Consider the following 26,970-nt stretch of genomic DNA (forward strand, 5'->3'; position numbering starts at 1 on the left):
AGGTTTCTTTCTACTGTACTACTCCTGATTTACGTGCTTCCGTAGAACCAAACATAAAGATGTAGTTGTCAGTTCTGAGTAGTTTTTAGCACAGTAATGGTGACCATTATATCAAATATTGTTCAGTGTATATTTTACGTGTGCCTAATTTCTTTGATGAACAATGTTATGATACATAATAACCAAGGAGTAGCAGTTGAGTAGCCTGTTAGCATAGAATTGAAAGTGATTTAAAGTACACAGCTGTAATATGATGCCGTTGAATCCGTGTGGATCGTGTATTGTACGTCCAATCGTCATGTGTATGAGGAATCAACAGAGGTAATTTTCATGATGATTTGTAGACATGCAGACAAGCTTAGTTCTAAAGAGGGATTTTAAGATGTGTTAGGTGATGCCAGATATGCATTGCCTTTTCAAGTTGTAAACTTGCTTTCAAAAAAAAAAAAAGTCACTCTCACATGCGCTTCGTAGTGTACAGAAAACGATGGGTAGCCACATTATGCTCCTATGTTCATATCATGAGCAAATGCACTGAAAAAAGCTGTCGTAGCTTGAAGTACTGTAGTTAGTTAGTAACACACATGCATGCTTTCATCTTACAAGTTACAAGGAATTGATTGCTTATTTCTATCCCAATGTTACAACCGATGGCTCAATGTCTAAAATAATGTCTAACATCTGCTAGCTTGATGATCAAACTTTCAATATCTTTGTATACATTGTATACCTTGGTAGTGAATATAATTATGTTGATGTTATGCAGATCACAATCTAAAAAGAACTATCTCATTTATTTGGAAAGTATTCTGTTGCAAACAAAAAAGTACATGAAAAACCAAGTTGGACATGATGCAGTGCTTAATTTTTGAAATGATAAATTAAAACTATTGCGATCAAAATACAATTCCATCAAGTAAAGTCATAGCATGTTTTGCTGAAAGCAATGAAGCATTTTTCAGAATATGTTATGATGTGTAGAAGGAAAACTATGCTTGTGATCTGTATTTATAAGAAGAGTTTTGATTTCATTGTGATGAAATTGATGTGAATGCACAGTTAATAGTAAGAAAAAGATCTGCTATTGGGGGTCGAAAATTTGATAAATCTTTGATTAAAATTTTAATGACTTTTGATGTGTTGGCATGGAAATGCTAGTTAATAATCACATGCTTGTAAACAAGAAAAAAAAAATAGCTCCTATTCTGTTGATAATGAAATTATATCTTTAAACTGAGCATTTCAAAAACATGACAATATGGATAAATCGAGATTTTAATGCATACTGCACTGTGTGTCAATGAAATGAAGCTGTGGACATGAATGGACCAAGTGCGTGATATACTTTTTGGCTTGTTCTGTAATTGTAAGATGGATTCCGTAACTATTAATGGCGAATTTACAAATGCACAAGAAAACAGTAGTAATTAAGTGTAAACCACTAAAATTCATGATCAAGAGTTTTGAGACATTTTGTAATGCAAATGAATTTGAAATCATGTAAAGGCAGTAATTGTAAGTATTTTAATGTGCGTGTAAACACATGTCGTATCGTGACACCGCTATTGTAGGTATTTAATATCATGATAATCAATACTACGATTTGCTTTCTTTTCTTCTTCTCTCTATGGAGACGCTAGTGTATGTGCTTGCATGGAAGAATAAAACAAAATACATAAAAAGCAAGTTCATGAGGGACTCAAGTGGATTTCTTTGCATCAACCGTGTTTCGTTAACAATGTATGTAAAATGGAAAGATTCATGATTATTGTCTACTCTACAGTGACTGATAAGGAGAGGCATATACATGTATTGCATGTACAATGGAACCTCGTTATATTGAGGACCTAAAAACCATGACATTTACCTTCTTATATCATGTTTCTCACTATATCAGTGTACAAATGTACAGTACCGGTAACGATTATAAACTTTTGGACCTGCTGAACCACCCTTTTATAAGAGGGTTTTGTTATGATCGACCTCAAGATAAAGAGGTTCCACTGTATTTCCAATGACAAAAACATAGCGTAGGAAAGGAAGGCTGAATTTTAGACTCGGATGTGGTGTCAGAGGGGCACCTTTACAAAGATTAAAGGGTGGGGGGGGGGGTCACGCGCCCTCCTCTGCTTTTTTCCTTTTCTTTTTATTTTTTATTTAACAAAAATGGGGGGGGGGGGGGGGCTGTGCACTCCCCCTGGATCCGCCACTGCTGCTAGTATTACTGCATTTACTCAATCTACTTAATTTCTGAATTTAAATCCCTCTTAATTTCACTCAGCATACGTGAGAGCTTATTACAGAACATGATATATATTTTTTCTATTTGTACATTTACCTCCTTCAAATCTGTGTTGAAATGCAACTTGAACATTCTACACAAACACGTACTGTCATGACACTACAGTTCATCTGATTTTCAGAAACAACACAAATTTTATTTTCAAACCTTTCATTGTCTCGTGTGTGTGTGTGTGTGTGCGTATATGTTATATATGAAGAGTTTGTTTGCCAAAACCGATAAGTCCATTTTTGAAGATTTTGAAGTACGGTCTCTGTCATAAAGTACAAAATGATACCTTTTAAATGATATATTGGTCACTACATACAAAAATACACTTTTGAAGTTATTGACAAAAGAAGTAAAAATTTTCCTATTATTGTCTTTACTTTTCTTGACCTTTTGTCGCAAATATCTCCATTTGGCAAATATGGACTTATCGGTTTTTGCGAACAAACTCTTCATATATATATATCTATATATATATCATATACGTATAAACATACATATAATTAGGTCCTGACGAGATACTTTTTTATCTGAGAAAGTCAATGGGGAATTATGTTTTATGTTGAGAATTATTCTGTAGAAGACGATTTTCACTGATTATTAACCATAATGCGATGGCCAAAAGGATGCTTATTGCGTAGTGTCGTAACTTACAAAACCATACATTAATAGTGAAACGTGAAAAGATGAAACAGAAACTATGGAATACCTAAAATCCACGTATAATCTTAGAAAAGTTTAATATTGCTGGAACTTGGATGTAATCTGAACAGAAATAGCTTGTAACTATTCGCGGTTTCGCGGTTTCGCGAGAGCTGTCTATCCACACCAAAATGTTGCTCCATGCAAAGCATACCTATCGCGTATTTAGAAGGGTGCCCTCTACGATAATTTACTGTAAGCTTGTTGGACTGCGAGTCGAGGATTATTATGATACTATCGCGTTTTGTAATACATCTCTACCGCTCTCTTGAGATGGACTATTTTCTGTCTCTCTCCGAATTTCATACTCGTGTAATCTGATGCAAAGGCACAACGCAGACACATTTAACGTTACACACAAACACGGAAAAGGACACATTCTCATATGACGAATCCAGTGGACAACTGAGCCAATCACTGTTGCTTGCTCTTCACATTCTGAATGTTTTAACACGTTTAAAGGGAAAGGCTAGTAACTGATCAGTGGGAATCAGTGGAAATGCTGGGAGATGATTGTTCCAATCCTTATGGGATTCATTCAAGAGTTCATTGTATATCTAATGTTGTGTGAAAATGATTTGCTTCAGAATGGTCTCATATTCAAGTAATGTGCAGTTTAATGCTTCCAGGTTAGCGTCCCTGGTCAGTGACGGGGCATTAATCTGCACATTACTTGAATATGAGACCGTTCTGAAGCAAATCATTTTCACACAACAATAGATATACAATGGACTCTTGAATGAATCCCATAAGGATTGGAACAATCATCTCCCAGCATTTCCACTGATTCCCACTGATCAGTTACTAGCCTTCCCCTTTAAGAGATATTACACAAACACGTTGTAGGGCAGGATGCCTTCTGAAGGCTGTGACAGTAGTGTGAATACACATACACACAAACAAACACGCATATGAACATAATGCACTCACGATTGCCTTGTAAACTGTTTGTTTCATTTTCCATCCGAGAAGATGGCTGGATAGCCCATTATTTATATTCAGCTACACATAGCTGGTCTTCCATGGGGTCCAGTTAGATGTAAGGCAGGGCCTTCACTTGGTTAAACACCCTGCTCTTTGCGATGAATGAATGAAGCGGGATCTTTTACATTCATGAGGTATGGCTCTCTCACTCACGGGACCTCTAATGTCCTATCTGAGGGACAGAGAGTTAAGCCTAGAGGGGACAGCATGATTACACATAACATTAGACTTGGGAATCGAACCCGGGTCCTTTGAATCTGGAGGCAGACGCGCTGCCGACTGAGCCAAATCACCGCTATCTGAAGCAAATCAATCCCAACATGCTGCTTTCCCTGTCTCCCGGCCTTGTCTTCAAGGAATATAAATTGACCTGAACTGTCTTGTAAAATTTGCCTCACATCTATCAGTACACCCATATGGGATGAAAAGATAAGGATTCATTTACCCCCTTTTTACAAATACAAAATATTTACCATTAAAGTTCTTTGTAACACCCGGTCATGTTCGTACAAGAGTCTGTGCGATCTTATTTTAGATCACAGGATAGGGAAACGACATCAGTACTGCTTGGGCAACCACAGTAGCATATATATGTTTTACATTCATACAATCATTCATTCGGGATTCAGGATTTGTCATCTTATATCGTGACTGAAGTAACCGTCTAAGCAGTGAAGCGCCAAGTGTCTTCCGAAGGCTCAATTTATTGTGCGTGAGCAGCTAGTGACCCCGGCCCCCCTCCCCCGCCCCTTAAATTCGAACGGGGGCGAATTTTGTTCGGTGCCTGGATCGTTACCGATTCAAAGGGTGAAACAAAAATGCGATTCACGGAGCAGACTAAGCTTAGCCACATACTGCATGACATGTATGAGGACGCAATAATTTCACATTTCTCATGGAAGATATTAGGTAAGGATTCGCTCACTCTCGTGGTGGTGGGGGGGGGGGGAGGGGTGGGGGGAGCACTGTCACGGTGACATCTGGGTATTCTAGGAACAGTTCCTGTGTTCGATTCTTTCCCCGGAGTCTAAATCGCCGGAATGGATTTTTATTCACTCACTACGTCCCGGTACCTGACCAACATGCCAAACAACTGGTATTACATTACCATGATATGTATTTTCCTGCAATGAATGCACACACACACACACACACACGCACACACACACACACACACACACACACACACACACACATACACACAAACAAACATTCGTTTTATGTATACAGTAAGTATGTATAATATAAGTATTATGTATATATATATATATATATATATATATATATATATATATATAAGCATATATTATATATATAATGATTATATATATATATATATATATATATAATATATATATATATATATATATATATATATATATATATATATATAATTATATATAATGTAAATTATTGTACATATATATATATATCTGAAGAGTTTGAATGAGATTATTCCATTCGAGTTTAAGTTGAGATATTTGTGATTAAAGGTGCTAAAAACAGACAATGATGATAAGGGATATTTTTCATCATAACTTTAAAAATATCCCTTGGTATTTCTAAAGTGAGGTACACAAGAAAGGTCTTATTTTTCATGAAAAAACTTACTTTAAAATGCTTGAGAATGACGCTTAGCCCGTTTAGCAATCAATCTGCTCATGTAGATACATCTACATACATATACGCACTGTGTGTAATGTAGGGGCTTTTATATATATATATATATATATATATATATATATATATGTATGCGTGTGTGTGTATATATTATATAAATTTATGAACTTGGTGTGATTGTAAATCTGCTAATGAAAAAGTTTCAGACACGAGCACACGATTGCTATTAGGAGTATAACCTTTATTTCATTTCTCATGTCAAATAAATACGGTAGTAAAATAACTATATCATCAAGAATTGATAGAATGAATAGACAAATAAAACTGTCGAAGTTCGTCCAAAAGTGTAAATCGTTCTTCCAACTCATCGATAGAGTTGGCTCTACCCGTAGCCGATGTCGACAGCCGTGTGGTCGCAGCGAACAATTACAAAAGCTATACGGGAACAAGTGCTATTATGCTTTATTTAGTGTTAAAATATGTTAGAGCCTCAATTGTTAACAATGAACCAGACGAGGAGCTCACTACACATTAGCCAGCTACCAGATCCCCCATCAAACAGTGTCAAATATTTCTACAAGTACTTTATCAAACATTCTTTCACTCATTCAAATGATTTATTGTCATTCTTAGTTAAGCACAAAATATTTTGCAATTGCGATAAAGATGTGTAATACTGTCTTGATTACATTTTTGCATGAATCACATTATTTCGAAGATTTTATCATTACCATTGTTAGAACCCTTCATACTTTTTCCTTTCTTAATTGAATACATGTATTTCATTTAAGAAAAGGATTCATCGGAGTCGCGAATTTCGAACCTGCGCATGTGTACTTGAATTTTTATAGGTACTAATTATGGAGATCCATTTTATTATATCAATTTTTGAAGCTTATATACACATCAAATAAATCAATCTGGAAACATCGAAATTCCAAGAAAAAAAAAGACAGGACATTTTGATAATGAAATTTCAGCCATGAATCACTAGGCTTTGAAAAAAAAAAATCGGCGAGTGATTATATCATTTTTTTTTCCTTCAAATTCAACATTGGCATCATAGTTGTAAGTACTTGCTTGTTGAGCTTTGATATATAAATAATCAAATTATCAAAATACACATCCTTTCTCTCCTCTTCTTCTCTGAATCAGCTAGAAATAGGCTTGTTTCTACTGGAGTTGACACAACTGTTTAAATGACACTTTTTCTGTCATACCAGCAGTACTAGGAAGTCATCTTAAAAAAAAGACAAAAAAAGACTCTTATGGATAACATAATGGTTAAGCGAATGAACACGATAGGCTAAAAACTGTTTTAAATTCCCACGCCTATGGCAGCTGTACTGACACTTGTTCAAAACGTTAGATGTTACAGCTCTTGTAAGCGTTGACGTAGTAATCAATACCTGAATTCAATTCACATAAGGAACTAAGACCAATCAAGAGATGTCGACGTTTTAAAGAGACCATCAAGAGTGTTTTTTTTTTCGCAGATTACAATCCATTACATTGCTTGTAAAATCAATATACACTGCTCTAAAGTTTTCGAAAGGCTTGTAACCACATCATATCAAATAATTACTAAACAATATAACTTTAAATTTGTTTAAACATATACAAGTCAAAATTTCAGAATGATAAATACTGTGTATCAAAAGGTATTTCGCATGTATCCATAGCAGCTCTGTATAACAATCTTTTTTTTTTTTCACTTTCCATTAACTGCCCGTTCTGATATAACGCCATTGTTTCTCAGCGAGTGACTTATACTTCTGATCCGTAGACCAGGGTCTGTGTTCCTTCTCTTGAGGCACCTGCAGCTTATCCAAAGGCAGCAAGGCTTCCATAGTTTCCGGAAACCCATCCTGAATTTGGTGTTGAGGACTCCGTACACGAAGACGTTAAGAACGCTGTTCGTCAGAGCGACCATGAACGCTGCGCAGTGTACGCGCGCATTTACGTGTACTTGCGCGTTTAACAGAAAGCAGACAGCAACGTAGGGAATCCAGCATAGAAGAAACACTCCAAGAAGGATCAGTAAAGTTGTTGCCGCTTTTGTGTCTCGAATTGACTGCATTTTCTTCAACTTTGCCACTTTTCTCGCCGTTTGCTTGGATGTAAATGTTTTCCATTCCCCCGATTCTCCGCTTGTGGACGATTTATGTTTGCCTTTCTCTCGTTTGTTCCTCAAAGTGCCCTCGTTGAGGGAAAACCTCTTTTGGACTGTTTTGTGTTTTAGCGGGACGTAGTCGTCTGTCCGAATTGTAGGCACGTTGGCGTCGTTCTGAAAGATACTGGGCACAATAGCCAGACCCGCAGGAACAGAGCATTTGACATTTGCCAAGCCCTTGTCACTGTGTGTCCCATTCACCAAGTCTCCCCGCCACACATGCTGGGCCGACTTGCTTCGCTTGATGTCAGCTTTCGCTGCTCTCGGCTCCCTCTGCCCTTCAGACAGAGTGCTGCCGTTTGTGTCTGTGATTTTGGCGCGGTAAACCTGATCACTGTTACCATGGTACCTCATGTTGTCTGGTAGAGATGTTGAAGGCCTATCCACGCGTGCTCCGGGCTGTCTCTTGCGCGGGGATGCTTGCGAGACTTCTCCTGTGAGCGCGTCACACTGACTTTTCTCGTTCGCCCATCTGCTCGTGTGCTCGGGGCCGCCTAAATTCGCCGGGGCTGGTCTGATCTGCCGTTTTACGCGGCGAGCGACGATGTAGATTTTGGCGTAACAAAACAAAATCATCGCAAGCGGGAGACAGAAGCCGACGAAGTACTTGGCGACGGTATAGCCCCAGTTGGATTTCTCCCAGTCCACGGTACAGGCTCCAATGTCCTCGATGTAGACGTACGAAGCCATACTCGTCATCGGCAAACAGGCGCAGGTGACAGACACTCCCCAAATGCAGACGAGGTAGACGGTGGCCCGGGTTGCAGTCATACATTGCTGGTAGTGAAGGGGTTTGACGATTGCCACGTATCTGTGAGGAAGAGACCAGAATGCAGAAACCAACAAATTATACTAGACACCTGGTTTGAGTTGACTATCACTTGTACACATAAAAATCATATGAATATGCCAGTGAACTCTGAAATCATTTACATTTCTCAATGATCACAATTTCATTTACAGAACAGTATACATTTGACCGGGTGGACATCGATTCCAAATGAGATACTGAAATTTATGTAAGAAGGTAGGCAACTTTGCAAATCGCGTAATCACATTCCAGGTATCGCCATGGAACCGTGAGTTTAATCTAGAACAGCTAGTCACCCAACGTCACTAAATGTGGACAAAAATGTCTAAATGCCAATTTATCAATACCAAGGATGGTAACAGCAGGAAAGACATGCGATTTATTGCTCTGCTGTATTGGTCCAGCCTTCGCTTCATGTATAATAAAAGCATGGAATTACTCTGAAAGAGTTTGATGCGGTTACAGTTGCGGTTCGCACCTGCTCTTACTTGTACAGTCAAATCATGCATTGTTTCGCTTTTTTAAGGCCCCCAAAACCAAGCTTGAATAAAACATTGTTGATCGATCGCCAGATAACGCATTGAAATTATCTACCTTCCCTCAGCAATCCTTTCCTTTTCATCCACTTTTACGATCAAAGTGTCACCTCTTTTCTATTCCTGTCTCCCTCTTTTTATGCTTTTGTGCACACCATGTCTGTGGGAATATTCCAATTGTGCATTCTTGTTTTGTGATAAAAGTCAGTTTTCAATACTTTGGATTTTGTCTTCTTTTATATTTCTGTGATTGCCTATAGGCGGAGAATAATTGTGTGTGTCTTAATGGCATGCCTGTGTTTATCTGTTGAATAGCCCGTGTATAAATGTCAGACGTGAGCGATATAGCGCCCTCAATGACCGAGTTCTCAATAGTGTTTTTGTGCGAGATGTATATAGCTTTCAGTGAGCATTAACGCTTTTGCAAGTGTGCGGTTATCACCTTTCGTGTCACAAAAACAGGCGGACTTTCTCGCTAGATTATATTTCGCCTAGAGACCACACTTTCCCATTTTCTCCTCCTGAAAATTTCCTGAGGGTCGCGATGTGATAATAAGGCTCATCTAGAACATTACACAATTTTCTTGGAATCTTGGCTACAATTTGTACATGTGAGAACTAGATTTCTTTTTAAATCCCTCGGTGATTTTGTCACTGCGTACGATACGATTCTTATTCTTTAACACGCCTGACCTAATTCATAACTGTGCTTAAGATGAGAATGCCGGCGATACATAACCTTTTCCACCAATCACCCACAATCAAATGTAAAGCTACTTAGCTACAAATCATGTTCAATAGGATATTCTTATTCCCGGGAGGCTGCGTGTTTTAACACTTCGTGCTCATAATTTACAAAACGCGAAATGTGCGCATGTGACTAACTATAACGCATAATCCTCTCAAGAGAAATAGAGTAAAATTTACGACGAAATATTCCTCAGATGTATGACTGATGAATGATAATGCATGTCGACAACTTGAGCGTTGAGGGAATAGCGCGATAACACATCCCAGCAATTTGTACACAGAAGCTGGGCTACTCTCGGGGGATTTGATCCAGCGCTGCGAAGACCGTCTCCCAAACTCGACGCTAATGCCAGAATTCGCCTCATTTTCATTCCCCCGACCTACAGCGCCGTGCGTGCTCAGACGCATAAATGAATGCTAGCTCGTAAAGGTGTAAGTAATCCAGGTATTCTTCTTTCTCCATCGAAGTTCTTTTCTTTTCCAGCAGCTGTTTTTTTCCCCCACCTCTCTCTTCTCCTTTTACTCTCTTCCTGCACGTATCCTCAAATCCGCACTCTTTTTAACTTTATATCTCCCTCCCTTTCCCTCTCTTCGTAGGCATAACGTCTTACTTTTTAAAGCAACAACTCTGCGCCGGTTTTTATAGACCCCTTTCCAGGAAGACAAGGATTGTTTCACCTGTTCTTGCCCTTTATCAAAGGAGCCTGCCTTTGTTTGAATAATTATTATTAGATGTCCGCCGGACTTTGGTGAGGATTCCGTCAACAGCCTAAGTGACATGATTATTATGATCCTTACATAAATCATAATGGCGTACTAAGTATTCCCGCTCGTATATTATCGCTTATTTATTCAAATGTAGTAAAGAATGGAACAAGTGTCTTTTTTTGGTATGTATACATAAATTCATAAGTAGCCTTTGATATTCAGCGTAGTCACTAGTAGACTCTTCCAGTAGAACTCATGAACAATCAGACTGTTTTATGGCGCATGCGCAGCTGACATCTGTGTGTCATCGAGTACTTGTTGAACCGTTCCGTCTGTCTGACGAATGTAAGAAAAAAAAAAGTACAATGTGCTAAAGGGGAAAAGTGAGACAATATCAAGGCATTTGCATAGTGGAGGCGAAACCACAATGAAGTCTGAGGTTTGCTCTCTTGAAATTGCACACACTGTAGGACGTGCTTTAACTTTCATATTATTTTTCGCATATTGTGTGTTTGCATGTACGGCTGTGCCATGTGTCGGAATGTTAGTCACACACTTCTTCCTCTTTTTTATTCCTTTTTTCTTTCTCTCTCAAAGCATGCACTGGAGAGTTTCTGAGAGTCGTGCATTCGATCACATGACCAGATACCACGTGATGGTAGAGTCACTGTTTTGAGGACATTTTCCTCTTTGCGTTTATACTGAGTTCACATCTTACTTAGATGCTGGACAAATGTCATAATAGTATATAGGCCCTTCACATATTGAAAACGAACTTGGACCTGCATCAACAGTTCTTTTTATCCAAGGTAGCTCTTTTTTAGGCCCTTCCATTATGACCACCCATCATTGTCAGCTATACCCAATTTTAATGCACCCAGAAGAATCTTTAGCGTCATCCACACCCTACCACAGTCTCCTCGTTAACAGTAGGACACACGTGACAGCTTGACGCCAGACGGCTTCAATGCTGCACCATGAGACAACGTTAATCCCGGTTATAAACCGTAAATCTAGAAATGACGTTGATACTGTCTATGGTGTATCATTCATGTCCTGCCTTGGCAATGCCGATGTCCTCCGGTTGGTCCTAGGAGCGTGATACGAGCCTGACATATACTTATACAGCATCAGATTGCGTCATGTATAGTCCCAATACTATACGAAGAATTTGGCAGTACGCTCGGCGGTCTTATTTCTCCATATCTCCGCATGAAACTTAGAGGGAAAAGAAACTAGCAAATATCTGATGTCATGTCTTGAAGCAGAGAAACCAGGCTCGACTGGATAGAAGATGAGAGGACGATGCATGCAAGACACGAGATAATCCCCTATCTCCAGGCACTGGTGACTTTCTCCGGGATCGCCCGTGTAATAGAGCCACGGGCGAACGCGTGCCGGGGAGCGTGACGAGTAGACCCGCTTTCAAAGAGTCGCTATAATACTCGTCTGCACATCCTGATGGGGTAAAATGACACGTTGGGCTCGAATCGTTCGCCTCCATCAATGTAATGAATTGAAGGCTAGAGGTAAACAACCACGAAAACACCTCAAGAAACGGTAAAAACATTATACACAGAAACATGAATATATATATATATTATATATATATATATATATATATATATATATATATACATATATATATATATATATATATATATATATATATATATATATATATATACATATATACGTACAAAAACAAGGGGAAAAACACCAACCCTGATGATAACGACAGAAACAACATCAACAAAAGCAGCATCAATCTACTCCTCAGGGTTATTCCTAGAAGCTGTGGCATTTTGAAACACGCATATAATGTGAAGCGCTTTTATTCTGGTCGTTTTAATCTATAGCCATATATTTTGTAGGAGCAAATTATGTTCCGCTGCAGAAAAAAAAAAAACAAAAAAAAAAACCGAGTGCTGCTTTTGTAAAATGATACTCATCGATGAGTTTATATAGTTGCATGAGACAAGCAAACACTTTCTAAAGGTAGTCGAACAAGAAGTTTTTCACTTTCGCAAATGTATCAGCAGACGCACGCGTATGTGCGATATTTGCATATACCTTAATCTTTCTGTCTGTATTCATATCTTCAAGCTTAGTACCTTGTATTCATACGTATTTATGTACACATAGAAATATATAATATGTGATAATCATTTATGTTTTCTGTCTTTGTTCCTCATTCTACCAAACAATTGATGACTATGTATGTTTGCACATATGAATATATATATATATGTTTAAGAAATATATCATAATGTAATTATCGTATATGATTATCATTTTTGATATATATTATCATATTACATAATACATACAACATACATATACATATCCATATACATATAGTTATATATTTGCATATATATTTGTGTATGCTTTTAAAACAATTTTATCATGTTCTCGTACATACAAACAAACAAACAATCATACATACATACATACATACATACTCATTAATTCTTAGAGAGCGTGAAGAAGAAAGGCAGAAAAAAAAGAGAGATTCATTAATATTGGCAAGATCGCTCGCGGTATACTGCCGTGAGTTTGCCTAGCAAATTGACACATTGACGCTACATTTTCCTCCGTCACACATTATACCGAGACGTAGACTTTTCTCGACTTTCTCGACAAAGCCACCCTTGGAAACATTGATTTTTTTTCGTCTTCTTTGTTTGAGGATTGCTTAGCATCTCATTGATTTCAGCTATAAGAAAAGAATCCTGAACATCGCGCCGGAGTGGTAAAACTTTTTTCTTCCGGTCAGCGGCCGGCTGGTACATTAGAAATGTGGCTACTGATTGTAAAGCTTGTTTGGTTTTCTTTCAATTAAGTCAAGTAAGTCTCCGCCTGTATTGAATCAGAGTATTTTCAATCCTTGATTTTTTTTCTCTTCTCTATGTATCTTTTTCAAAGACCCCCCCTCCCACACTGGCATGCAAAAGTACGTATGTTCCATACATGTGCTTGTGTGCTCTGAGGAACTGAAGGAACAATAACGTGTGGAAAGTGCGACAGAAGGAAGAAGATGGAAGAGGCGGGGGGGGGGGGGGAGGGGGCTCAAAGTGTCGCTTGACGCCGCGAAGCTTGGTTTTACCGAGCGTGCGAGAATCGACAGGCAGACCGAGAGGGAGGGAGCGTAACATCCGCATTAACCAATCAGTGCGAGCGACGCAACCGCGAAAAAAAAAGGTGAATGCTCAACAACACGTAAGGAAATACCATGACTATAATACCTGTAGGCATCTTGCATAGCTTTTTCTCACTCTTTGCAAATGGGGGAAAACAAGACAGAGCAAGTATGCTGTATGAATAGTGATGGAAGAAAGGTGGCAGGGGTGGGGATAGAAGATATGTTACCAAGGTGACATGAATAACTATCATTTTGACAGGTCACTGTATTCTTATAGAAACTATATTACCTTTACGGCTAAGGAAGGAAAGACAAGGACGGACAGTAGCGGATTACTGTTAGTAGTTTCTATTGAGGTAGAAAGCTATAACTTGAAAAAAAACAAACACAATTCGAAAAGATAAAGTATTCTTGATATTATGAAATGGCATGAAGGATAACAATAAGTTAAAGACAGGGAGAGAAATACGGCACGAAGGAGTGTCTTGCAATGAAACAGGCGAGGTAACAAACAGTAAATGCGCCCAAGAATACCCGGGGGCACTATTTATTTGTATACTTCTATATAATTAGCATTTTTTTTTTCAACTTACTTAACGGTGTACTATGGTGTTATCAATTTAATTCATTATTGGTTGACTTTGAATAAAATGCGTATCAAGTAGAAGTAGACAACACATCTGATGTTGAACCTTCTCTTTAAAAAAGCAAACGTTATGACCATTGTGTCAAATGGCATATATGTATGTAAATATAAAAATGTAAATCTAAGTCTATGTAAATGTAGTTTTGGAAATATCTTTTTCTGGTATCGTCAAGGCATACATTTACACTTACAGTCAACTTCCGAACGAACACTTTACGCATAGCGAGAAATCTCGTCAACATCCAAACATTTATATTTCACGAGACTCGTGAGCCAGACGAGTTGGCAAACAAAATGAATGAAGTGACCAGCTAACATGTCTCCACACGGCTACGTGAGAAAGAAGCTCTGTCTGGAAATAATTGATAGCAATTTGATTTCCGCGCAGAAAGAAAACACCTGGTGAGCAGCAGATTCAATGGCAAGCAGACTTATTTGTTTTTGATTATTCCCCTCGGTGGCTTCAACGGATTATGAATAAATACCTCAGGAAATCTGACGTGAGATACCCTCCATGCACACACACACACACACACACACGCACATTATGTATATTTATGTCTAACATAACTCGAGCTCATGCTGTAAATACCAGCAGTTTCTTTTTTGACACTTGACACAAGTGATCACCTGACAAAGAGCATGGAGCCCGAAAACTTGTGTCAAAAATACTCAAATTGTTGGCATTGACAGCATAAGATTGACTTCTTTTTTCTGTTTTTGTCTACCAACACGTGGACTACGAATCACTCAACACACACATAATATTATATGTACACACACACACACACACACTGAGACACAAACAAACCAAATCTTAGTGTTAGAAATAATACATTTTTTTTTTTTTTTTTTTGCGAGTAGATGACTACTCTGATTTCACTCATGGTTCGCGAAATGCCGACCTAAATTTAGGTGACTTTACTTCTAGTTAATTTTTGTCTTCTGTTGAGTTGTTGATTCACTTCTGCTTCAGTATTTCAGTCTATTTTCGTCTCTTATTTTGTTCGTCCACAATGTTCTATGGCTTCCGATACTAAGGTCCCCAGCTCCAAAATCCTCTGGTCAGTTGGTGCATAAACGATATGCGTGGGTTTTGTGGGTTTGTGTGTGTGTGTGTGTGTGTGTGTGTGTGTGTGTGTGCCCGCGTACGTTATACTGGAGAGAATTAACAAACTTGAAGCAGTCAGACATGATGGGAATCCAATGGAATTTGATTGCTGGAAGACTAGGTTACAAACTGAACTGTAAATGCAACGACGATGTACAGTTATAACATAATATGGATTTGATGAGGATTCTTAAGATCTTTATTTCAGTTTATGTGTATTATTATGTTTGCATGTATATATATATATATATATAGACAAAATCCACTGGATATCATATGGTATATGATATCTTTTTTTCACTTTTCCCTCATTATCGTGTATATCATATGGTATATGTATATATATATATATATATATATATATATATATATATACTTATTTGAACATACATACAAATATGACTACTTTATGGATGAGAACAAGTCATATTTTCCTTGGTAACGGAAGAAAACTGGGATATTTCATGACAGAAAGAGTTGCAAATATCGAAAGTCCTGAATTTATGGAACAGATTACCATCAAGACGAAAATTGCCAGATATTCTCAATTTAGAAAGTTTAAATCCTCCAGGATATCAAGGGACTAAGAATAGGACAGTTCTTCACTTTTTCCCTCATTAACGTGAAGCATCATAGAATAAAATATCTTGAAGCAGGAAAACCCATATTAAGTACACTCGACAAGAAGATATAACCTCACCGGAGGCGTGTTCAATCTATTTCTATATGTCAGTGAATGTCTCGATCGTCCTCTGGTTATAAGGTTTTTGTCTCTTGCGTGTTATTGTTTCTCAGCTCAAGCAATCTGAAATATTTTAGGCGGTGTCCACTTCCTTTGTTACAGTTTATCTTTGTTTGAGTTAACAACTTGGAGATATTTAACAACCTTTTTCCACATCATTCTCTCTATTTTCTAGTTCGGTCAAGGAGCGGGGAGGTCTCAAACTTACGCAACAATGGATAGACAGCATCGTCAAGCTTTTGATGACGAACGCAACGCAAGTAGATTAATACCGTCTCCCTGGGAAATATTCCATGATTGTCTGTAAGTACTGTGGTGCCAAGAGCATGTCGATGTATCAATGTATTGTTGAGGAGACGAGATCTACGCATGAGATGAATTTAAACGTTACATCATAAAGATGTATACGAGCACAACAATCAGGGAATAATAAAATGCATTTTGCGGATATAAGGTGTTATTATGGTTTTAGCCTGTTTTTTTTTTCTTCTGTATGAAGCTATACACCTATAGCGTCGACCGAATGAGTCATGAATATTATTCGCAGTATTGGTCGTGACATGCATACATACGTACGTGCAAAGGTAATACAGCACAGCTCAGTCGACTTGTGGATGTAGAATTTGCGACATACAAAATGATAGAAACATAAATCTGTGTATTCCTCATTTCATTTACGGGAAATCTTCTGGAGTTCTTCGCAATTTGGAAAGGAAGATAAAATGGATTATATGCTTCATTTTCACTAAAGCTATCATCTGATCATAATCTAAATTGTGATGTAAAGCACACACACTACTAATTTTCTTTTCATTTTCTTTTCAGTTTGTTTTCTTTGTCCACTTGTGCAAATACAAAAAAAAATAACAACAAAACGTGATCAACGACAATTAGTTTGGTGACAATGATGGCAATAGTGGTTATAGTGTCAATAATGATGACTATAATTATAACAATAATAAGAATTGATGAAATATTATGACTTGCAGATAATAATGGCAACAAAATGTAACAACGATAACATAGCACCTTACAAACCTCACCACAAATCTATTTGCGGACGTTCTTCCTCCTAAACTGAAATTTAAATTTCAGCTTCGCAATAAGTTATAACCGGGAAAATTTTCTCCGAGTGGATCTCTCAACTGAAGTGTTCCACTCCATCTTAACAAAGATAATACTCTCTCTCTCGTCTCAGATTTTTATTCCTAAATAACCAGTATTTACAATGACCTTCACGCCCCCGGGGCGTCTTTCCATGTTATTCATCGTTGGAGTTTTATCACTCCAAGCTACACCAGCCACTGGGATACGTAATCACTGAAAGAGATGAAACCTATACTCCTCGCTAACAAGACATGCGGGATCATTATGCATGAAACTTGGGCGACGGTAGAAAGCGACAGGATTCATTATCATATCAATGGTATAAAGAAATGCAGATTCAACAGTGGACGCTGAGAGAAGGAAAGAGAAGGGAATAAGACGGTGAATAAGTTAATGATAAGATTCTGCACACCTGGGAAACGGTATGAACATGGACACTAAGGGTATCATGCTGTTAAAATGAATCATGTAACCAAAAAATCGCCAATGCCAAGGGAATGCTGGCCATTTTACTCTAAATGATCTTTTCATAATAATTGATTCGTCTTTTCTTCCTAATCTCTTTGTGGGCTACATTCTCTATATATCTATATATACCTCACTTGGTTTGTTTGTTGTTCGTTTATTTATTCCCCATTTCACATTGAAATGCACAGAACACATGAATCATACATGAATCAAACAAAGATTACAGAATAGATGGATTGCCCATTTTATATTCAATATCATGATTCTGTTCTTCCATGGGGACCAATACCGATCAGTCCGCTCCGGCGGTTTCACGCTGCCGCATTTTGTGGGATCTTCAGGAGAATGGAATATATATATATATATATATATATATATATATATATATATATATATATATATATATATATGCATCGGAGAGATATTGTTCTTCTTTTATTGCGGATATATATATATATATATATATGATAATAATAATAATAATAAGAATACGCAGGTCGATATATATTTCCGCAATTATGATAGAAGAGAACCATTTGTCTGATACCGTTCCACTTCTGACAAGTCAAAAGACGCAATACCATCCCTCTATTTTCACCTGCTTTTACTTACTGCTTTATTTATCCCTCAAATTATTCTTAAGCATACACAATAACAATAATGTAGTATAATTATGATGATGTAATAATTCATGGAAAGAGAAATGATAGATTCAAACATGAATGAGAAATAACATTGAATCAATAGACAGTGAGTCTAAAAAATGAACAATGAGATGAACAAATTAGTGAATTATTAACATCATCTCCATCGGTAAATGTTTCAAACAATGTGAACGTATCATACCAGGGTTCAGTTAATGTTTGAGAAATATTTTTGAAACATAAATTTTAGTGACTTTTGGTAGTTGTACCCAATATATTTTTGCAGACACAAGACAAGCGACAACACAAGTGAAAAATCACCGATAATTGAAACTTTGTTTGTAAAAAAACTGTTCCTATGGCCGTTAAAAAAACCTTAAGACGATGAAAATAATTGTGATCACAATTATTTAAATCATCATTACATTATTTTATTTCCTGCAGGAACATACTGGCCTCGTGACGATGTATGCATAGCTTGGACTCGAACCGGGAAACTTCTCTACAAAAATCCACAGCTCTTTTCCGCCACTGCACACTCATCTTATTGCAATAAACTTCAATTTGGTAGTAATCTCTTATGTTCCATACGTTTTCAGGTCATAGTCGTATATATTACCTATGATCATGATGTAAATGTATTATGCAAGATGAAGCGTTTGCATGTCATTTTAGACTTTTATTATAATATGTACTCACATAATATTATGATTGTAAATGTGTATACACAGTTCAAGTTGGGGGAAACTACTAAAAGAATTGATTTAAAGGGACTGTACAGTACTGGTTGAGGTGGGGATTCATGTTTTGAACATTCCTAAGTGAAATAATGAGAAACCTCTTATGAAATATAACAGAGCATGTAATTTTAAGTAGGATTCAACGTTTATTTGATGAAAATTGGTTTTCAAATGGCTGAGATATCCAAAAAGGTGATAATAATAAAAGGCAACAGGCCACGCCTTTTATTAGGATCTCTTTGTTTCACCTTGTTTTTGGCTATCTCAGCCATTTCAAAACCGATTTTCATCAAATAAACTTTTGATACCCCTTGGAATTGCATGCTCTGTAACATCTCATAGAGCGGTTTCTGAATATCTTGCAAAATGTTAAAAGCTAAATCCTCACCTCAACCAGTACTGTACACAACCTTTAATTTCATATATCTATACTTTGCCCGTTGCAAGAGAATTAGCTAGAATATTGACGATTACCAGACTTGTTGATCTGAGGGAGAGATCCCTGAGTGCACTGCAATTCTGTCGGCTGTTGTTTTAACGTTTCGTTGCCGCGGTGTATTTGCAAATTGCGTAAACGAAAGCCATAATCTTGTGGGGTTTGCGCTTGCCTGGACAGATGTCATTATGCCGTAAACCGGTAGAAATTGTGCAAAGCGGCGTGAACTTGGCTGCAACACACGAGTCACAAAGCGCTTGAACGTCTACAGCGCGCTGATGCTGCCGCCCGATCGATTCAAAGGGTGACTTACGCAGTCAGTCCTGCATACGGATGAATCAATAAGCGGTTATTCATGTCGGTGTTATGTCTTCTAGACATCTGAGGCAAGTCACTCGTGCAAAATCTTATAAAAACGCTGGTATGCGTGGGTATTTGGATGGAAGGGTCTCGGAGGATCGTGGTAATGTTCCGTCTCCGCCCAGGAAAAAAAAAAACGAAGAAGAAAGCTAAAATCATTCATCTTGTAATGGCAAGCTCCGGCTTAAACATAACTTACCTAAGAGAAAGAAAAAACGGTAGCGTCATTGTGCTTTTCTGACGTCAGTTTAGTATCCATTTGTGTGTGTGTGTGTGTGTGTGTTGTTGTTGTTGTTCATTTTCCATCTGTGAAGATGGCTGGATAGCCCATATTCAGCTACACTAAGCTGGTCTTCCATGGGGTCCAGTGTGTGTGTGTGTGTGTGTGTGTGTGTTTGTGTGTGTGTGTGTGGGTGAGTGCGAATGAGAATGATGGTTCTTTAGATAACGAGAAAAAGGGAGAAAAAGAGAGGTTTCATAAATATCTCTAATTTGGTTTTAAATCACCTGGGCATGTAAATAAGGTATGAGTAAAATTACATTACACGTATTACAAAAACGCAGCATCTTTGATGAAAATTAGTAGTTTCCGCTTTCCCTACTTATATTCACACACAAAGCTGCAGAAACTCTGAGCCATTCTGTGAATACACGGTCTACAAGCTTTCCCATGATATTTGTGTGGAAGTATACATTTTGAACCCACTACAAGTACTATATGAAATCGCACGTTGCTTTAGCTAAAAATTGCCAAATCACGTCCACCATTGCTATGGCAACCATTTTTCCCAATCTTAACATGGTACAGCTAATAACCACAAAGAAAGCCAGCGAATGCTGTAAATCATTCGTGCAGATGATTTAAACGGAGTTATTGTCTTTTGTTTTCCTGATTTCGAGAAACGTGTTAAAAGGAATTTAGAATTTCATATCACAGGGAAATCTTGTTGCCAGAAATAATTTATTAAGAAGCAAACAGAACGACGAAGTAAGGACTTTAATTTCTTCTAAGTTCCATAGTGTAACCTTGCTAGATAATTATATATTTGTGAGGGACTATTCGAAACGGTACCACAGACAAATCGAAAAAAAAAAATATTGGAAGCGACAGCTCGAAACCTACAAACTAATCTTCCTATAATGCCTTGAGTTTCGTCGATTAAACCAACAAGTTACAGAAAAAAGACAAAAAGTAAATCTTTTATTCAAAGAAGCTTTCTTTAGTATAAACATGTTTTGTTCTCAGTTATCACTCCAAGGGTGTAATGCTGTCTGTCTTTATTTATGCATAGCATCATTATGATACGAAAAGGCCTACTATCATATCTACGTGTGATATTGCTCTCAAGACATTTCGTGTTCCGCTAGATCGAATTCTCTCATATGTCTATCTATCTCTCTACCAATGAATCTATTATTTATCAAATCCATATTGCATTGTATTGTATTACATGGTTTTGTATTTAATTGTATTGTATTGTACTGTACTGTATTATATAGAACTGTTTGTATTTTGTAGTCGATTGAATATATTAAGATAAAGGCGCTCCTAGAGGTAATATATACTAGATGTGATGCTGACATCCATTACATTTGTCAAATGAAGTACCATCCTTCCCTTTCTTTCTTCTTTCTCATGTTTTTCCCATGCTTGCCCGAGACCTCCTTACCCCACAATCCTGTTACCTCGAGGCAGTAGAGTTTTACAGACCGGAAAACGAGTTTGACATCTAATTTAGACGACCTCCTTCGCACGCCACTCAACAAATTCTCTTCCTCCTTCCACCCCCGTCCACCCCTTTTTCCCAGCCAAAAAGGTATTTTTGGAGCTCAGCGGTTCATTCACACACATGTATAGGGCCAAGACACAAAGAAACACAAGTATAATGGAATACTGTCATTAAAGATAACACAGGCATACATCTGTGCACAAACCTACGGTAAAGCATACTGACATGCTCAAAAAGAAAAGAAAGAGAAACATACACACAGTTCCTCCTATACTCGCATTCCCTTTCCTCCCCTGCATACCGGCATTCATCTCTCTCAGTAATCACAGAAATTCCGCCTAAGTATCCAGTAATTTTGGAAATGAATGTCAATTAGATTACTAAATGCTTTTTCCATTGAGTTTTTAGTCTAAAAACTGTCCCCATTTTCGTCAGACACTGTGCATCTCGCTGAGATAGAGATGGAGATAAAGAAGAAGAAGAAGAAGAAGAAGAAGAAGAAGAAAAAAAAGAAGGAGGAGGAAGAGGAGGAGAAGGATAAGGGAAAGGAGAGGAGAGGAGAGAGAGAGAGAGAGAGAGAGAGAGAGGGAGCGTTCACTAAGATTACACGTACGTAGACAAAGAACGCACACCCGATATCATCGGTTTTTGAAAATCGATTTTGGAAACGTGATGTGAAAACCGTCAGTTCTTGTGTGAGGACACCAAAAATTGTTAATGCGAAATACGAAAGTCAATCCAGACTATTTTCTTTTCTTTTCAAAAACCGTCGCGCTGACGATTTTCCTTACGTGGTTCGTGTGTATAGCGCGCAAAGAGAAAATCGACCTTTTTTGTCTTAAAAAAAAACAACAACACCCATAATGCAACTCATTACACCAGGGTCTTACAATCGGCTGATCATCTGTTTAGGCATGCGAAGTCTGTAGATTCAAGCGTTTCTACAAAGCCAGACGATTTTAAGTATGTTATGTATGAACGATAGCAAATAAAATCTATTTTTGCGTCAGATGCAAAAAAAAAAAAAAAAGAGTGAAAGATAAAAACGAGGAGGCAGATTTTATCCTGATAATGAAGAGCAGTGCGTTAAGCGTTGGTGTTTTGTTTAATCTCAAACAGAACTCTCACACACACATATTTGACAGTCAAACTTCTCAGAATTGGGCACATGGCTTTTTGGCATTGTTGAAAAATAAAAGTGAATACGAATGTGAATATTTCGGCTCGTTAAACGTCAAGTGGTAAGTCAACAGTGCGGGGATAGGTGTTTTCACGTCTATGAATGCAAAGCTTTCATTCCGTTACTTATTAACACGATGATGTGTCTGTATCTTTCACATCCTTTCAAGCAAAACTCTTCAGATTGCCTTCTGCCACCTGTTTTCCGAACCGACAATCTAAATTACGAAAATGGAAATTCAAGGAATGATTATATCCTCTTGGAAAAATCCAGACAAAGTAAAAAGTCGAGAGAAAGGAAATGTCATAGAAGTCATTATTTCAATCATATGGCTAATGGTTCACAAGGTTCAACTTTCAAAGAAGATATTAGCCCTTCAGGATATCGTTCTTATTTATATTTTTTATTTCTTTATTTCTTACATTTTGTATTATTGTAAATATGTGGGGGGGGGGGATTCATTAGAGAGGAACCGAATCCAAATACAATTCTTGATTGACTCTACGGAGCATCTTTAGACATGGAAAGAAGCATAAAATATTGCGACCGGTGATTCTGAGGTTGCATATGCGTGTTTTATTGGGCGGAAACCTATAATAGCTGTGATTTAGCTGCTCTGCTAAACGACATAAAACGGTAACGATTCCAACATGCCTACTATACCGCTAACCACGCGATAGAGTATGGTGAAACTCTGCTAGATAAAGGCAAATTGAATTGAATTGAACTGGCTTGAATAGAACGTTACAGCGACAAATAAAAGAAGCGCGTCATATCTTGTTGAACTCAGCGTGTCAAGGTTGCATTAGCACAATTTTTATTTGTGTTTTGTGTATATAGTATGCATGTACGCACGCACGCGGATAAGAAATACTACAACCGGCGAGTAGTTGATCACAGTTGTGTTTCTGTGCACTCGGCGTAGTGTCGAACACACTACTAGCACACAAGAAGTTTAAGGAAATGCACCACTGTCTTATTCATTTAAAAACTCTCACAAATCAGCATCTCATAAGGAATTTTACAGTGTGACAGACATACAAAGGAAACAATCATGTTTAAGAGACTCTTCTTCTTCTTTTCTTCTTCTTCTTCTTCTTAGCCTGATATTAGTTGTCACTATACCTTGTTAAAGACTTAACAGGATATGAAATATGACATCTATATTACACTTACTGCATTCTAGTGTTTTTCCCTCCTTACGCTCATCAAGGAATCAAAATTTTTGTAATCATGTTTATTGCGACACAAGGTAAAAAGTGTTTATCTGAACATAATTATTATGTACAAACATTGGATATGACTGATTTTGGCAAAGTTGAGGAGAATCCTCCTTTGTTTTAAGAAGGATCTGTGTGCGGTCATCTCAAAGCAACTAGTGGATTGAAGGGGAAGGAAAGATGTGTTAAAAAGACAAACTGGGTCATATATATATATATATATATATATATATATATATAAAAAACACCTGAGAAACAGCGAATTGCTCGAAAATTTATGAGCCGAAATAAACTGTTGGTGATTACAGCATGAACTTGGTTTCGTTTTATTTTTGATGTTATTATTCCACCAACACGTGGACAACTTACTCAGTATCTCTTTGGATACGTGCCATAGTGGAAACTCCTGTGTGCCACATTATTCTGAGACATTAACGTAGTCATGCTTTCTGAAAACATTTTTTTTTTATTTATGTAACTTCTACAGATTTCTGTAAAGCTTGACATATCATGAGCAAAGTTCTATAGAAAATGCCAAGCTTTGCTTTGATGTAAATGTATGACATATTTTTATGAATGATTATTTTTCTTTCAAATGACCAGTTGCTACATTAGTAGTAAAGTCATGACTTTTGCACACAAAACGGTGACAGAACTTAGAATTTACACTCAAATCCAGCAAGGGACACTGCTTGCTGGTCAATCATTACATAAAATGCAATCTACATGTGGCAGAAATGGAAGCACCTGAAATAATTCCATCGACACAATCAATGATCGTACTGCGGCGTTTGGCGATTTATCGATCGGTTTGGGCGGGTTCGTGTGTTTGAGCAGAATATGCGAAGTTGGCACGCCGTCAACTGAGTCGGACGTGCGAACGTGGCACGTAAAGACACACACACACACACACACACACACACACACACACACACACACACACACACACACACATATATATATATATATATATATATATATATATATATATATATATATATATATAAACAGAAACCTAGTTTATGCTGTCATTACCAACAGTTTATTTTGGCACACAAATTTTCGATATATATATATATATATATATATATATATATATATATATGTATATATATATATATATATATGTATATATATATATATATATATATGTATATATATATATATATATATATATATATATATATATATATATATATATATATATATATATATATATACATATGTATATATTGCTCAAACAGTCCTGCAAATGCTCCGCAAACGAAAGTAGAGCAAACTGGGAATTTGCACGCTGTTTTCAGATTACGTTGTCTGGTTTATTTCTAGAAATGTCAACACTGATCTTCGTCCAATTCAAATCCTTCAGTCTCTTTGTTTGTCTCTTCCATTTGCTTCCTTCATTTCCCAGATTGATCGGAATTGTCCGTGCGCACTGATATTCGTTTTCGGTCATGTCAACAATAGGTGTGTACGTGCGTGTGTGCGTGTGTGCGTGTGTGTGTGTGTGTGTGTGTGTGTGTGTGTGTTTGCGCGTGTGTGTTTAGCGTTTATGTGTGTTTGCATCCACCAAGAATAAATACTCTTCTGCCGACACTTGCTGCTAAAAACTCGCCCCACTTATTTTTTTACGCATGGATCCAGAAAGTCCATGTTCAATGTTCATCTGATTATACAATTTGGGGAAGAGAAACCAGTGTGTAGATCTAGTTTAAGCATTGACTCTACAGTACTGAACATTTCTGAAAATAGTGAAGTTTACAATTTCGTGTAAGTTGCATGACGTAAATGCAGTGACTTTAAAATTTGCCTAAAATGTTTCTTTCTTAGAAGAGAGCCACTATCTCTACATCATCCGATTATTTGAAAATGCGTGTCTTCTAAAAGGCGCCAACCTGTGGTGATAATAGCACTGCCACGTACAAAAGTTTGAGTACATGTCGGCCGCAAATAGCCCAGTTTGTAAATAAACCAAGACATCAAGTGGTAGAACTCCATGTCAGGAATAAACTGAAGAAACTTTAAATGTACTGCCAAACCATATTACACATGTAGCATAATTACTTACAAGTTGCACGATCGCATTAACCTGACTGAATTATCACCAAAAACCAAGTAGTCTATCACACATTGTTAAAGAAGTACAAAGTGTACCTCAAAGAGATATAATGTATCTTTCATTCATGTATCTACTTATCTATCTATCTATCTATCTATCTGTCTGTCTACATTCTAATAGAGAGATACAACAGACAGAAACACTATCTATCTATCTATCTATCTATCTATCTATCTATTTACATCAATGATATCATAAATTCATCAAGTATTCTTTCCTTTTTATTATTTGCTGATGATACAAAATAATGTGTTCCTTTCTAGCTCTGATCCAGTGTATTTGATCGATACTATGAACATCGAGATAAAAAAGTTACTTCATTGGACTAGAGCTAACAAATTGTCAATCAATCTTCAAAAAACTAAATGTATGCTTTTCAGTAATTCTTTAGAAAAGTTATCTCAGAATATTTATTTGGACAATATAGCCATAGAAGAAGTTTCTTCAATTAAATTTTTTAGGTTTGACTCTTGATAATAAGCTCACCTGGAATTTGCATATCGATTCAATTTGCCGCACAATTTCTAGAAATGTGGGTGTTATCAATAAAGTTAAATTCTATTTTCCGAAAAATGTTTTGTTAATGTTATATTCATCTTTGATCTTACCCTATCTGAACTATGGCATTCTCGCCTGGGGCAACACTTACTCCTCATATTTAGAAAGAATATTATTATTGCAGAAAAAAGCTCTTCGTATCATTTGTAGAGAATCGTGGAGATGTCATACTAATGACTTGTTTCATCAA

General features: G+C 37.1%; 1 protein-coding gene across 1 annotated transcript in view; it reads right to left on the reverse strand.

Moving 5' to 3' along the window:
• Positions 1-7,307: 7,307 nt before the first annotated feature.
• The window catches only part of LOC140230577 (uncharacterized), a 29,918-nt gene continuing 10,255 nt past the window's right edge, over positions 7,308-26,970 (reverse strand). The window contains exon 2 of the mRNA XM_072310718.1: positions 7,308-8,580. Within this exon, the coding sequence (XP_072166819.1) occupies positions 7,308-8,540 (1,233 nt within the window). The 5' untranslated portion in view covers positions 8,541-8,580. The remainder of the gene's footprint in view (positions 8,581-26,970) is intronic.

The sequence above is a fragment of the Diadema setosum genome, chromosome 7 (assembly GCF_964275005.1).
Source record: "Diadema setosum chromosome 7, eeDiaSeto1, whole genome shotgun sequence".
Taxonomy (NCBI): Eukaryota; Metazoa; Echinodermata; class Echinoidea; order Diadematoida; family Diadematidae; genus Diadema; species Diadema setosum.